General features: G+C 35.3%; 1 protein-coding gene across 1 annotated transcript in view; it reads right to left on the bottom strand.

Annotated features, from left to right (window-relative positions):
• ALDH1A2 (aldehyde dehydrogenase 1 family member A2) overlaps window positions 1–16,410 on the bottom strand; it is a 109,117-nt gene that overhangs the window by 66,587 nt on the left and 26,120 nt on the right. Inside the window, 2 exon segments of the mRNA XM_074294629.1 lie at window positions 2,893–3,033; window positions 3,498–3,602. Coding sequence (XP_074150730.1) covers window positions 2,893–3,033; window positions 3,498–3,602 — 246 coding nt within the window.

Raw genomic sequence — 16,410 nt, forward strand, 5'->3', positions numbered from 1 at the left:
AACTATGGAGAATATAAAATGTTCTCCATGATTGCCAAAGCCCCTGCTGTGAACAGAATTATCTATAGTGCCCAACTAATTTATTTATTAAAATCAAATAAACAAGCTGTCCTCTAGGGAAACACATATATTAACAACCAAAGGACTTGTTTTCTTCTGTGCACCATCCTATTGCCAAGAATCTTTGATGAACAAAAAGAGACATATAAACAAATTAAAGTGACTATCCCATATAATTGGCTGCAGACTGATTAAACATACAACAAAAGACAGAATTTTTTAAATGGAGGTTTTCAGAGAAGAAAGATGGGATAACAAGTCCAACCTTAACAATAAGCAAAGCATATCAACTTGACACACAGGTAGTAAATAGTGTACACTATCTGTATCTGCACATACATATAATTTCTTCTGGAAGATATTTTTATAGCATGGACTATTGAGAACATTATTTTAGTGCTGATCAAGATGTAATGAAAATGTGCTCTATCTTCACATTCTCTCATTAGAATGAAAAATGCTATTACTGACAGTAATTTATCCATTTACAATGTGGACAAGATGGTATTCATTTTAAATGTCACATTACTTAGCTCTGCATTTGTTAGCTCACAAGAATTACAAGGATAAGGAGAACCCATGCTACTGGCTTATTAGTACTTCTTTATGTAGCCCTTGGGATAAATTTAACGTTCTCTAAGAATTAGCATGCTAATAACTAAGATCCACATAGTTAAGTGTAGAGCCAGCAATTACATGGCATTTGTGAAGTCTCTACTGATGTCATGCAGATTCACTGTATAACAGCTAAGTTTGAATGAGATTCTACATTGTGTCAATATAGGTAAAGTCTTGGACCTTACCATGGCTCAAGATCAGAAAAGTCAATGATTACCTATTGGAATTCAATGGCTATGAAACATAATTTTGCAGAAAACCAAAGACTTTGTATCTCTCTTGCATTATTTCCAAATCCTCTAATACACAAGCAAGGATGGTATAGGTGAGGTTTCAAATCCTTTTTCAGGGATTTGAAAAAAGAAAGGACATGAGTTAGGTGGGAAATGACATTACAATTCTAAACAAAAAAATCTAACTGTAGTAATCAAGTATAACCTTGGATATAGACTTATCCCATGTGTAATTAATCTAATACCAATTAATCAATCTATAAAAAAATCTACCTTTTACTTTTATGGAATGGGAAGATCCCAGAAGGATTCTTGAAGATTGAGGCATGAGCAATGCTAATAATGTGGGTATGAAAAGCTAATAGTCCTGAATGAAAAGAAATTCTTTCCTGAATAGATAATTTACCCTCACAATCTTCTCAACGTTATTTTTGTTCAGTCATTTTCAATCATGCCTGACTTTATGGGTTTTCTTGGCAAAGATAATGAAGTGGTTTACCATTTCCTTTTCCAGATCATGTTACATTTTATATCTTTGACTTTACCAAAATAGGATCTGAAATAAACTTGACAAGTTACATCAATAAACTGAAGCTAACTAGATGAACATTAATACAAATAAATATAAAATTTGCACTTGGGTTCAAAGAATCATCTATAAATACATGGTGGGGAAAACATGCCTAGAAAGCAATTTGTGTGGGAATAGACTTAGAAAATGAAATGGAAGAAGTAATGTGCATCTGTGTGTGTGTGTGTGTGTGTGTGTGTGTGTGTGTGTGCGCACAAGTTATTGTATGCCATGGGTTCACTTTAGTCAGAGTATATTTGGAGTGTATTCTAAACTAGAGACAATTGATGGGCTGGACTATATCTGGAGAATGATAACTCAAATGGAAAAGGGACTTGAAATCATGCCACATGCAGATTGGTTGAAGGAATAGGGAATATTTGATCTAGAGAAAAAAAGGACTTAAGGTGATATCAAAATGGTAATTTTTAAATATGTAAAGGGGAATATTATTTGCATCAGAGATTATACTTGTTCTACTAGCTTCACCAGGACAAAACAGAGCAATGATAAGAAATCTTTGTTTAATATAAGGAAAATGTTTTTAGTAATCAGGGTTCTACAAATAACTGGAGGGAAAGTCAATGTTCCACAGGAAGAACAGCAAAAAAATTGTGGTTCATTAATATAATAGAATATCATTGTGCTGTAAGAAATGATGGCTATGAGAAATAAAGAGAAGCACTAGAAGACTGATATGAATTGATGAGCAGTCAAGTAAACAGAATGAGGAATTAAGGAATTTTCTTTCCTTTGATGACAGAAGAAAGTCAGTATCAAAGGAAAATATTGATTGATCTCATAAATTAATCTCTCTCTATTAAGAGACCCCAGTTAGTTATGATTGACTATCTTCAAGGACATTCCAGTCAATCACAGAACAAAATGGCTCCCTTCTCGTGACTCAAAGGTAGTAAAACCATTATAGAGTCTTAGAGTTGGAAGGGACATCAGAGGTAATGTAATCCTATCCCTACCCAAATCATAAGTCTCATGTATAGCAAATGAGGCAAGTATCCATCCAAACTCTATTAGATTACCTCTAGTAATGAGAAATTCACTACCTATTAAGGAATTGATTATAATGTTTTTGTTGTCTTCATAAAGCCTGTAAAATTTTCTTAATTCTTCTTGAGGATATGAAATTATAATTTGGTATCTTATAACTAAGTGAGAAAAGAATTGCTCATCTGATTCCTCCTTCATCATCAAATTTCATACAGTCTCATTTACCTCAGGGGAGCACCTCTCTTTCACCATGATCACCTAACGTTCATTGCCTTTGTCCAAGGCCTCTGGTTCCTTATTAGATTTTTGAAAAGACAGAAAAACTTTCAGGGAAATGTGAGATAGAAATCTCCCTAGTGTATTTCAATATAAAATTAAGTGGGATATTCTTAGGCTCCTTACTGAAAGAACTGCCCTGTCTCTTTCCACCAAGTCTGCTAGCTTGCCCAGGAGACGCCCTCTCTCCGAAGCATCCATTCGCCTCCACACTGAGCCAAGAGAAAAAGCCAGGCGTGCAGCTCTCACAGCTTTGTCTATGTCAGCCTGTCAGAGAGAAAGAGACAATTGCATTGAAATTCCCCTTTATGACATAATACACTACATTAAGGAAGAATAATATTAGTTTCCTCAGAAATATATTTATTGCTAACAAAGGTACAATCCAGAGGTTATAGACCAGTGTTTATAAACCACTAATGTATAAATGGATATTGGCTCATATTTTTAATTCTAGAAAGCTTTAATTCTATATATTTTGAGCATTGCCTCTTTTTTCTTACACTGGAATCTTCTCTTAGCTCCCTCCCTCTCTCTGACTCTCTAGCTCTGGTCCTTGGGATGATAAAAGCCAGGATTTAGAAGGCAAATTGGTCTGTAGTAGATAATTTTAGCTTACCAATCCACAGTGTATTCTAAGGTGGCAAATACTATTCTTGGGAACATGCTTGTCCTCTATTTTTTAGGAGCTAGTTATCTCACAGGAAGTTTTCTTTCAGCAAGGTCATTACCTTATCTGCTTCTTGAACTTCACACAACTGTTCCCCAGTGGCTGGATTGTAGACTGGAAATACATGCCCACTTTCTGAGTTCTGCCATTCATTGTTAATGAAAATCTAGAAGGACAAATATTTTTTAAAATATTTATGAAACTTCTATAAAGGTGGTTGTTATTATACAATGGCATATAAGTCATAGAATCACAGCATCTATGAGTTAGAAGGAATTTCTTCAGTCATTTGGATAAATCCTTCACCAAACTGAGAAAACCCAATAAGTAAAGCAATCTTGTGCTTCTAGTTTGAGAGAGAAAGAGAGAGAGAGAGAGAGAGAGAGAGAGAGAGAGAGAGAGAGAGAGAGAGAGAGAGAGAGAGAGAGAGAAAGGAGAGAGAGAGAGAGAGAGAGAGAGAGAGAGAGAGAGAGAGAGAGAGAGAGAGAGAGAGAGAGAGGAAAAAGAAGACAATGATGACAAGAAGAAGGAGGAAGAGGAGGAAGAAGAAGAAAAAGAAGAAATATAAGTAGATACACAGATAATAATGAAAATCTCATGATGAAGGAGCAGACAAGGGAAATATATATATATACACACAAATAGGTGTATGTATGTATATATATATATATATATATATATATATATATATATATAAAGATGTCATAAAACTCAAAACTTGAGAGCTCATAGAAGATAAATGACAAGGAAAGACAAAAAGGTAATATCTGAGCAGCCTTTGAAAGGACAGAAGAGATGTGGTTGTTAATTTGATTTCTTTAGAGAACTCCAAAGTTAATAGCTGAGAGTAGCTCTTTGTAATAGGAAAATGGCAGGAACATACTAATTGCAGATGAAAGATACGTGAATATGTAACAAGCACCTGGTGCCAGGTGAGAAAGAAAGGCAAGAAACTTCACCTTGAAGCTTTGTGTCAAAACACTTGGCAGTTAGAGTTAGAAGAAAAAAAAATTTAAAAAAGCTGAGGATTTTTGTTTCAGTGACTATGGAGGGCAAAAGTAGTGGCTTGAAGAGACTGCTAGGTCTGTGTTCCCTCAAAGATTTTAAGATAAATTTTTTGCCCTACTAGAGACCATTGTCTCTAGAAAGAGAGAAAAGAAAAGAAAGAGGAACAATTTCTGGTGGAATTTCCTCTTTAGCTTATCAGGATTATTCTTTTTAAAAAGTTTTAGGAAAAAAATAAACCAAAAAAAAAAAAGGAAAAGAAAAGAAACTTGAAAAGATGGGAAGAAAGAAAGAGGAGGAGGAGAAAGAGAAAGAGGAGAAGGAAAACTGAACCAGAATCACAACCTAGATGGAAAAGGGACTTTAGATCATGTCTTATGAGGATGGCTCATTAATGAAGGAGCTGGAGATATTTGACATAGAGAAGAAAAGACATAAAGAAATCACATTTGTTAAAAGGGTTTTGTTTTTCTTTTCTTTTAATGGGGTAAGGGAACTAGGAGGGAGAGAAGGTGGATTCTTGTTCACTGAAAAAAAAATTTTTGTTTGCGTTTTTTTTTTTTTTTAAAGAGCAAAGATAGGGAATGTAGAATGGATTTCTGGAAGACAACTTGAAATATAAAAAGGGCAAATTCTGAAAGTAGATTGAAGCACGGTATTTTCACCTTTTTATTTGTTTGTTTTCTTTCTGATAGTTTTTTTTCCCTTTCTGGTCTTATTTTTCTTGTACAAAATAACAAAAATAAAAATATATTTTTAAAAGAACTGAACATGTTTAATTTAGATTGCTTGCTGTTTTGAGGAGGGAAGAGGTAAGAGAGGGAGGGAGAAAAATCTGGAACATAAAATCTTACAAAATGAATGTTGAAAACTATGTTTATATGTATTTGGAAAATAAAATACTAATAAACTTCTTTTAAATGTTTAAAAAGAAGAGCTAATTGTTGGATAGCAAGCATCCTCATTTGACTTAAAAAAAACTTTGTGTATATTCTTGGGAACACAATAGTCTAATAAATAATATTGTTCATTAGTAACTAATTATTCAGTAAATATGATCAATGTAGCCAGCCAAGCAAGTTAATTTATATACTGAAAAATGATTTCTTTCCACCAAAATCAAAACCCTCACAGGTGAGGTATTATTTATTGGCCAATACCAAGGAGCACAGAGACAGCCTGCAGCTTTTACAGGTGTCAGCTGCCAAGAAAAGGTGAGTTGGGATCTGGGATCCAGGACAGGTTGTTATGTTGGGGAAGTGGAAGAGAATTTCTGAATATTTACTAGAAGATCATAATTGCAGCCACCTTGAACAAAAGGGAACCAATTCTAAGCTTGTTAACTGGAAGGTAGGATAATACAGGGCATGGCTACAGAGTAATTTATATTAAAAATTACCTAGAGTTTTTAGTGGCTTAAAAACTCCACTATGACAACCAAAAAAAAAAAAAAAAAGAAAAAGAAAAAGAAAAAAAAAAACAGGGAAGAAAGGAAGGAATGAAAGAGAAAGAAGGAGGGGAAAAAAGAGGGAAGAAAGGAAGGAAGGAGGAAAAGAGAGAGGGAAAGGAGGAAGAAAGGAAGGAAGGAAGGAAGGAAGGGAAGAAGGCAAGAAAGAAGGAAGGAAGGAAGGAAGGAAGAAGAGGGAAGGAAGGAGGAAGAAAGGGAAAAAAAGGAAGGAGGAAAAAAGGAAGGCAGGAAGGAAGGCAAGAAGGAAGGCAGGAAGGCAGGAAGGAAGGAAGGAAGGAAGAAAGGAAGAATTGAGAAAAAGAAGGGAGGGGGAGAAAGAGAGATGGAGGGAAAGAAAAATGTAAGGAGGGAGAGAAGAAAGAAAACTGAAGGAAGAAATATGCCTCTAACATAATATAGGTTATGTGTAGGATCACTTTATCTCTGAAGTCCAGACAACTCTATATACTACAGAACAATCCTGTGGCTGCTTTTTATATCAGTGAATGAATCTTCCACGATGGAACGTCTTCCACATATGCAAATCAAATGTCTAGATTAAAAAAACAAACAAGTTTAAATCATCGGAAGGAAGGAGGAAAGGGAACAGAGAAAGGGCAGAGTATTTAAATAGTTTCTGTGTGTCGAATGCTGTGCTAAACACTAGCAATACAAATTTAAAAGCAAGACAGTTCATGCTCTCAAGGAACTCAGACTAAAACAGAGAGATACAATATATAAAAGCAAGTTCATTTGTTGTGAGTGGAGTAAATATTTATCAACCTGGCTAGGATAGGATGTGAGGGGTTGGAGAAATGTAAGCAGACACATACTATTAAATTTAATCTACATTATTAACACTTTCTTAAATCTAGCCAATCAACAAAACAATAAATCAAGCCTTGATTTGTAACATGATTTTTGAGATGTAAATGCTGACACTAAAAATTTACCAACCAGCTCTCACCAGCCCATTAGAGTGGGCTCTAGTAATCTTGATGCTGGGTAGGTGAAAAGACACAAAAATCCTGAATGTGTAGTAATGGAGAGGAAAGCAAGATGACCTTACAAATGGGTTGTTCAGACCTCATATGTTCAGATAGCAATAAGCCAGACCAATATTTTTGGTCTGTGAATGATTTCTAGGTTTCAGAAGACTGTTTTCAGATTCTGCCTTTGACATATATAGGTTATGTGTAGAATCACTTTTCATCTCTGAAGCCCAGTCAACTCTATATACTACAGAACAATCCTATGGCTGCTTTTTATATCAGTGAATGAATCTTCCACGATGGAACTTCTTCCACACATGCAAATCAAATGTCTAGACTAAAAAACAAACAAGTTTAAATCATGGGGAATCCCCATAGATTTTTTGCAAGAACATTTGACCAAATCTTTATTCTATTCACTGGCAATCTAAAGCTTTCTGAAATAGTTTGATATTTTTGGCTGTGCCATTGACTAGCTCCCTTAAAGATAACATTTACCAAATCTGTACTGACATCTAATTTTTTTGGCATGCTGCTGAGCAAATATTTCCACAACATTTGAAACATCTCAGCTTCTCTGAACAATCTCAAAAGTATCCAAATCTTGTGTGGAAAAAAAATTGGTTTCCTATCATATTTCAACAGGCTATCTTACTCTTGAAAAAGAGAATTCTCAACTTGGCTTTTCTCAAAAACTAGAGGAAACAGGTTAAAAAACCACAGCTGTTGAATTTTACATAACAGAGCACTAACCTACTAAATTTGTTGACAGTTAAAAATAATACAAAGAATGAAATAAATATGAACTTTTAATTCAACTCAACAAATATTATTAGTACCTACCTCCCAGGTTGTTGTGAGGATCAAATGAGATAATAATTACAAAGGGATTAGCACAATATCTGGCACATAGAAGTTAGCTATTATTATTGTTGTTGTTATCAAGACAGGAAGACTAGATAGAGTACATTAGATAGAGTCAGGAAGACTCATATTCCCTTGAGTTCAATTCTGTCCTAAGATACTTAGTAGCTGTGTGACCATGGGTTAGTCACTTAATCTGCCTCAATTTCCTCATCTTTAAAATGAGCAAAATGGCAAACCACTCCAGTATATTTACCAAGAAAAACCCCAAACGGGGTCAAGAAGAATTGGACATGACAAACAAATGAACAACAAAATTATTATTATTGCTATTTGTACTGGGCAATATTAGTTACTGGGAATACACAGGGAAAAAATTAAACGAGTTGTCAGGGAGTATACAAGGATATGTTAGAGATGAATGTTTCTTTTTTTATCTGTTGCTTCAAATATTGCTAAGTTAGATAAAGAACCAAGAAAAGAGCTCTAATAATCTTCTCCCTACTTTAAAAATGAGTCAATAATTTTCCTAGGGAAGGCACAACATTTAAAACTCTTCACAGTCTGGCTCCTCCCTACCTTTCTCTCTACATTTTGTGTGTGTGTGTGTGTGTGTGTGTGTGTGTGTGTGTGTGTGTGTGTGTGTGTGTTTACACACTATTTTACAGTCAAACTGAGTTACTTCTTCTGGAAAAATTAGAGAAGATTTCAGAGAATAAAACAACCTGAACTGAGCCCTAAAGGAAGAAATCTATTCTGAAAAGGAGAAATGAGAAGCTAACACCTGAATGAGAGGTAACTTGTGAAAATACAACATAGTTGAGAGAAGGCTAGTCTTTTCTAAACCAAAGGATAAAATGGTTGATTCCTTAGCCAATAGTTAGAAGTTTCCTGTATTCCATCAGTTATCTTCATCGAAAAGCCAATGTCCTATAGTCAGGTTGCTTGGAGTGTTTTAATCAACAATTGACAATAGCCAATTCTATTCTTTGGTAAAATTTCTTCACCAAACTTCCTAATTTAAACAGGGATTATGTCACATTCACCTCATTAACCTTTAAAAAGAAAAAAAAAAAAGATGGCATCTCTCTCCTATTTGAGGTGATTTGTTTCCTCTTGCCTAAAGACTGAACAATAAACCAAATGACCTTTTAAATTTCCTCTCTGCCCTAGGATTCTAAAGGTCCATGATTCTGTTATAAGCAAATTATAAAACAGTTAGCCCATAAACCAAGTCCTCTAGCCATGAGATGTTTATGAGTATTCCAACAGGTTTGTTTTTGTTTTTGTTTTTGTTTTTGGCTTGTTTGTTTGTTTGTTTTGTTTTCCATGATAGAAAGATTAGATAGAAAAGTTAGATAGAAAAGAGCTTCTGTTAAGAAGGAAGGAAGGAATGGATGATGACTGAGTAGCCTGCTTCCTAAGAAGGAGAGAAACACAAGAATTTCCTCAGTCATGGAAGGCTATGACAGACAAATGGAAAGCAGAGAACAGGCAGGGATATGTGGCAGAAGTGCTGTCATCATGAGATGTTCTTTTCATAAAATACAAAACAGCCATGGCCTGAAGTAGTTGTAGCCTCACACCCAACTCTCTAATCTTGATATTTGCCTCAGGATTTGTCTTAAGGGAAGACTAGATGTACTTTAGAACACAGAATTATAGTAAAATTCCATGAAAATATGGCATTAGGAAAATTTCAAAACATAATGAGGGAGAAGAGGGAGGAAGGAAAATAGAGTGGAAGGAAGTGGAGAACCAGAGAAAGAAATCAAATTAAAAGGGAAAGAAATGGAATATAAAAAATAGACTGCAAATTGATCGCAGATTTGAAAGGTAGGAAAAAATAAGTTTGGACAAAGAAAGACACTAAGGATAAAGTATGAAAAGAATAAATTAACAAAGATAAAGAATGCTGAAGAAAGGGAAAGTTATGCCCAATAATTTTAATGAATTAAAATGAATTTTCTTCATCAAATAGATTTGAGCCTGAAAAAAAAAAAGCTATATGTATAGTGCTATAAATATGTTAAGATAATGACCTCCCCAAAATTGGAGGGCAGGGACAAAAAGAAAGAGGAAGTAAGAGAAAAAGTCTAGGGTTATTTTACACACACACACAATACACACACACATTGAAGAGTGAAAAATAGACAATACTAAAAGCTACACATCATCTCCCCACACTAAAAAGCATTAATTTTTCAAACATGATGAAAACACTGCCAAACCAGAAAATGAATGAAAGATTTTTTTTAAAGGCAGGGGGTAGGGGATGGGGATGGTGGTGAAGAGTAAGAACAACAAAGAAGAATGTGAAATTTGAGTATGAACTCATACTATTACTTAATGGGAAAGCAAAAGAAATTGTACTATTGTTATATTTTTCATATAATCTGATAGTGATCAATTCCTACATTCTGTTGTATCCCCAAACAAAAAGAAATAACACAAAAGGGAGAATGTCTACCTGACAAATAGTCAACCTTAATGACCACAAAAAAGAAAGAAGGCTAAGCACAAGGGACTCTTCAAAACCTAAAGATATCCAGGGCGAATGGTGGCCTTATTTGTCTCTTTCTCATCAAGTTACTTAAAAAAAGAAAAAAAAAACCTAAGAGAAAGAGAATACAAGAATTTGAGATGTATTTAGTCACATTTTTTGTCATTTATAAAGGGTCTATCTCCATCTATATCTCCCCATTTATTTGTCTGTCTGCTTCTGCTCCTGCTTCATCTGTCTTGTTTATTCTTTAAATGTCCATTTCTGTTTCTGTTCTTTATGTATCTGTATCTTTTCTGGAGCATCTCTCCCAGGCCTGTTCTGATTCTTGGATCTATACAAATCTGTCTTCCTCTCCCTATGTCCTTGAAACTGCACCAATCTTTGTCTCCTCTAGCATCTGCATTCCACAAGTACAGCAATGCTAATGTCCTACACAAAACTGACTGAACTAAACAGACAGAAGTTCAAAAGTCCCTTTGCAAAGTTGTCCTAGAAAAGTCGTGTAAGACAGATGGATCAGAATTTATTGCTTGCATGTATAACTTATTCAAAAAGTCTATTTTAAAATTATATTTCATAAATGGTACATTGCCAAAATGCCTTACTTTGCTAAAATATTCTCCAAAATGTCCAGTGTCCTCAGATCTGATCATTATCTCTTGGATTTTTCCCTTTCTCCTCTCCCCCACCTCACTATAGGTCCCAGCATTTCCTTTGCTTGTGCAGAATCTGGGTCTTTCTACTACTCTGTCCTTGAACAGCCTAACCAAAGGCTTCCGGCATCTGCAGTGACATTTAAGCCAGGCACACCCCCATGTTGGTTGGGCCACAGACCCCCAAACTGAAGAAACATTGCTTGGCATCGTATTAGGGTAGAAGGTAAAGGGAACTTGCTACTGGTAATGGTTAATGTCCGTTTCTTCCTGTTCCACTTTCTATAAACAAGGTAATGCCTATACAAGCTCATTATTGTAAACTGAGCACATTTAAATTGGCAGTAAAACCTGAGTATTTACTCTCGTGCACATATAAAGTGCCTCATCCAATGTTTTGGAAATGTTTCAACTCTTGAAACCAAGCAGCTGGCAGCTTTACAAGCCAAACCTTACACTTTAAATAACTCACTTTGGAAAGTTTTTTGGTGTCCCGTGTCAGGTAGTACCGCTCAACAGACATTCACTCCACCACCGCTCAGATTCTTTGGCAATAAATTTGCATTCACAGGGGCTTTTATTACTCCTCCAGCACTACAGACTCCAATGGCTGTTGATTAAATGTATATATCCTGTGCATTTAATCTGACTTTCTTTATGGCCACTTCGTAAAAATGCCACAGGTTGGACAAGCGATGACGCATCACAAGAATCTGGAATCCCTGCAAAGCCTCAAATTAGGTTTTTTTTCCTCCTTTATTAATAGTGACCACTGCGTGGCCTTGCTCTAAATCAGCAAAACTATTTGACAGCAAATGCTCCTATCTATGGATTATATATAACCTGTCCTAAACACCAGATGAAAAAAGGGATAACCCCAGGAAAGGAAGGGCTTGCTTCCATGTAAATCATGTTACAAATTGGACAACACCCAGAGAGTTCATTGTTCAACCTCAATTGTGAAGGCCATTCCCATTTACTATTCCCCTGGAATCAATGTTAATTAAGGCAGACTGAGACCATAAATCAGCCCTGGGTTTTTACAACTTAATTCAGCATTAAGCATATATATTTAAATAAAAGGTAACTGATTAACCAGTGGAGTTTTCCAGAAGTTGTTGAAGCTGTTTCTTTAGAGCAGAATCATGTTCCCTACCCTTTTGTGACTGAAAAGAGGGGGTCTTATATAAAGGATGTATTAAAATCAGCATGCTATCTACCAGCACTGTTAGGGTGGGGAGAAACAGAGGAGAAAGCTAAATAATATAAAGAGAATGAGGGAAAATAAAAAAGGAATCATTTAGCATTTTCTCCAAGTGACCGAACATCTCAGCTCTCTTGAAGTCATTACTGTGATTCTTAACCTAAAGGAAAGAAAGCCACACACCCTCATTTTATAAAGTACATGACAGGCAGCTTGTGCAAAGCAGCAGAGCTCTAACCAAAGCCTGGTACCCATTAACCTGGCCCAGAAAAGTCAATGGAGTAGACCTCTGAGGATAATACTCAGTGGCAGAGAAGTCACGGTCTAATCAATCTAAGCTCAAATCCCTTCCCCCTCCACCCTGGACCCCCAAATGAAATCTCAGGAGCTTCTAAAAACTAAGCCCTTCTCCATGAACTGAGCTAAAAGTAGTTTCTACATGTCCATACTAAAGTGGGAAGTCACACAAAGGAAAAAAATTGGGGAATGGAGATAGTGTGGACAGCTAATCTAATGATGGATTTTTTTTTTTTAAACCTTAATTAGAAAGATACACAGCTTGCTTTCTTCTTCCCATTCAGTACCGAACTCAACTCACTGTCCATTTGTTGTAGTTATCTTAGGTGGATATGGATGAATTGGCTCAGTTGAATATTCATCCAACTGCAGGTCAGTCTCCCCAAAAGGGATTCTGTATCCATCTGCATTTTTCTGTATTGATTGTGAGGATTATCTCTTTTAAGTGGCCATGGATCTCACTGTGGAATCTTTGTGATATTCTAAGAGTTGATGTACTTAGGTCCCGGCGACACGGCATTGGCAGGATCTCACTATCTATAAGTAGGTCCCTATTCCACTTGAATGTGTTCAAAACATCTTCCATGACTTTGGCAAATACCTTTGGAAAGCATAGACTTAACCACTGGATTCTGATGACTCTGGAGGAGAAAGTGAGGCTGATGACTTTGTGCAATTCAACATCATCTTTGTGATGTCATTGTCCTCATCAAGGACAAAAGATAAAAAACAATCACTTTCATATTTTGTTTAATATTAACAACCAAGAGTTGTCATAGTTGTCATATGTCTGTAGTTGCAGGATTATTACATGATTCTAATATATATATAGAGAGAGAAGCTACCTTGTTGGAAAAGAGAATCTGAGGCTAAATTTTGCTGTACTGAGTCAAAAATAGGTTAAATTTTGGAAATAGCAATCCCAAGTTGTACACACTCACCCAATCTCACATTCACATACACACATACATTTTCTCTCTGTGTGCCCCTCTCTCTCTCTTAATATAAAAAATTTCCGATTTTTAAAATTCTAAACTTTACAAAAAATCAAAATTATGCATGACCTAAAGCATAATGGAAGAAATGTATCTTAAACATGATTAAACTATAATATAATACATGCCATATGTACATAATACACACTAATGATAATTTGCATGCAGGAAGTGGTTAAAAAATTATCAGCCAGGATATGGAGCTGGCAGGTAGCAGGAACAATGGATAACCAAACAACACTCTGAATACTACACTGGTACCCACAAAAGTGAACTTGGTTGATTTTTTAAAAAAATATTTCAATGAATCCATTTCATCATAATTGGTCTTCTTTGTAACCCTATGCATTTTATTTTATGCATTTAAATAATTATTCTGAGATAGGATTGCTACTGCCACAAAAATAGTTAAGGACTCTGAGATATCACCTCACACTTATCTCATTGACTAATATGACAGAAAAAGAAAATGTTAAATGTGAGAGGGATGTGAGAAAATTGAAACACTAAAGCACTGTTGGTGGAGTTATATACTGATCCAACCACTCTGGAAGAACTATGTCCAAAGGACTATAAAAATGTGCATACCCTTTGATCCAGCAATACCACCAATCATTAAAAAATGAAAAGGACCCACATGTACAAAATTATTTACATCAGTTCTTTTTGTGGTGGCAAAGAATTGGAAATTATCTATCAATGGCTGAAGAAGTTGTGGTATATTAATGGGATGGAATATTATTGTTCTATAAGAAATGATGAGCAGGTCGATTTCAGAAAAACTTAGACTTATATGTAGTGACAATGAATGAAATGAGCAGAACTAGGTAAACATTATACATAGTAACAACAACATTGTATAGAACAACCTATCCATATCCAGAGAAAGAAAAATGGAGACTGAATGCAGATCGAAGCATATTATCTTCACTTTTAAAAATTTTGTTGTTTTTTTCTCATGTTTTTCCCCTACTGTTCTGATTCTTCTTTCACAACATAACTAATATGGAAATATGTTTAACATGGCTGCTCATGTATAGCCTATATTAGATTGTTTGTTCTCTTGGGGCAAGGGGAGGGAAGGAAATAAAGGGGGGAAATTTGGATCTCAACATCTTACAAAAATGAATGTTGAAAACTATCTTTACATGTAGTTGGGAAAAATACTATTAAGTGGGGGGGTAAAACTCTCTAGGAAAAGAGCTCTAAATCTCTTATGGTAGATTCAAGGGGAGATACTGACAAGAAACAGACAAGGTGAAGTGCAGATAGGACATGACCTAACCTGGAAGACAAACCCTACATAGATGAAAGTCATAGTCCATTGAAGTACGGATACATAAGTACTCAACTGATCTCTTTTCATTTAATAATTGTTTTTCTCCCCACTTTGCAGAGACTATGCAAACTGTAGGCTATGGGTTTGACAGTTGTTCAAACTGCTATGATCAATATAACTATTGGTTAGATTGCTAGGGGGTTGATATGTTGATGCAAATGTTGTGAAAGAGTACAATATTAATGGCTTTAGAAGGTGGAGAGTTTTAAGCAAATAGAAGAAAATGAGTCCATAATCAGGCAAGAGAAAAGTGCTATAATAGCATTTTATAATCCTGTATACAAATTTGACCAGAGCTCCTCATGAAGCTACCTGCCTACTCCATAAGTTTGGGATGTGAACTGTTAAAGAAAAAGTACAGCTATTTTCCCTATTTCCTTACTGCCTATAAGAGGTTAACATTTAAAAGCAATCAAAACCAGAAGGTATTTGCATCCCCAAGACTTTGAAGGGCCTACAATCATACAATGATGGATGCTAGAGGGTGCCCATATATGTATCACAATACGTTATCCTTTTAATAGGACAGCTAGGTGGCTTAGTGGGTAGAACATATGGCCTGGAGTTAGGAAGACTCATCTTTCTGAATTCAGATCTTACCTCAGACACTAACTTGTGACCTTGAGCAAATTCCTTGACCCTTTTTGCTTCAGTTTTCTCATCTGTAAAATGAACTGGAAAAGGAAATGGCAAAGTACTCCAGGATCTCTGCCAAGAGAACTCTGAAAGGGGTCACTAAGAGTTGGACATAACTGAATAGTACAACAATAACTAAAATTTACTTTCTCTTCCCTGAGAGAATCAATACCTTTTTAAAATGGATAAAAGTTAAGGTTAATAAGCTTCTTTCAAGATAGTACCAACACTGATCCCAGCAGAAATAGAACCGACTCTGCATTCAGAGGATCTGGGATCAAATTCTGCCTCTGCTGTTTAGCTTATGTGATTTGGAGAAATTACTTTACCTCCCTGGGCCTCAGTTTCCTCTTTTTTAAAATGAATGGGTTCTATTGTATGGCCTCTGAGGTCCCTTTAAACTCTTCTCTCTGGTCTAATGTCTATCACAGAAACATTATTTTACTGGTCTAAAGTCTCCAAATACTGTTCCTTCCAAAAATATTCTTGAATCTTTTGGGTTGGAAATTATGCACAAAATAATATAATTGGGCCACTTCTTATGTCTCTTATAAATGGCAGTTAATTGGAGTGGAGAAAACATTGGACATGGAATCAGGAAGAGTTGAGTTCAAATCCAGACTCAGACTCTAACTAGTTATGGGATCCTGGACAAGTTTGCCTTAGTTTCTTCATATTTAAGATGGTGTAGACACAATTTTATGTCTATCTTGAATCTCAGAGATTGCTCCTGCAAAGTTTTCTCTACTTCTCCTCCCTGCTGTTAGTTTTAGTTTATGATTGTGATGTTTAAATTTTTTTAGTGGAAAATTTTCATCTATTTGATTTATTTTCAGTTTTGTTGGTAAATAACTAGATTTATAATTTCTAACAGTTTCTTTAATTTCTTCTTCAGGCATTGTCAATTTGCCTTTTTATTTTTCAAATTGGTAATTGGGTTTTCCCATTTAATAAAAATAAATCGAATTGGCCAATTGGAAAAAAATGAAAATGAAAATGAAAATGGTGTTAATAATGTCTACCTCCAACAGTTGTT

Source organism: Sminthopsis crassicaudata, chromosome 2 (genome assembly GCF_048593235.1).
Source record: "Sminthopsis crassicaudata isolate SCR6 chromosome 2, ASM4859323v1, whole genome shotgun sequence".
Classification (NCBI taxonomy): Eukaryota; Metazoa; Chordata; class Mammalia; order Dasyuromorphia; family Dasyuridae; genus Sminthopsis; species Sminthopsis crassicaudata.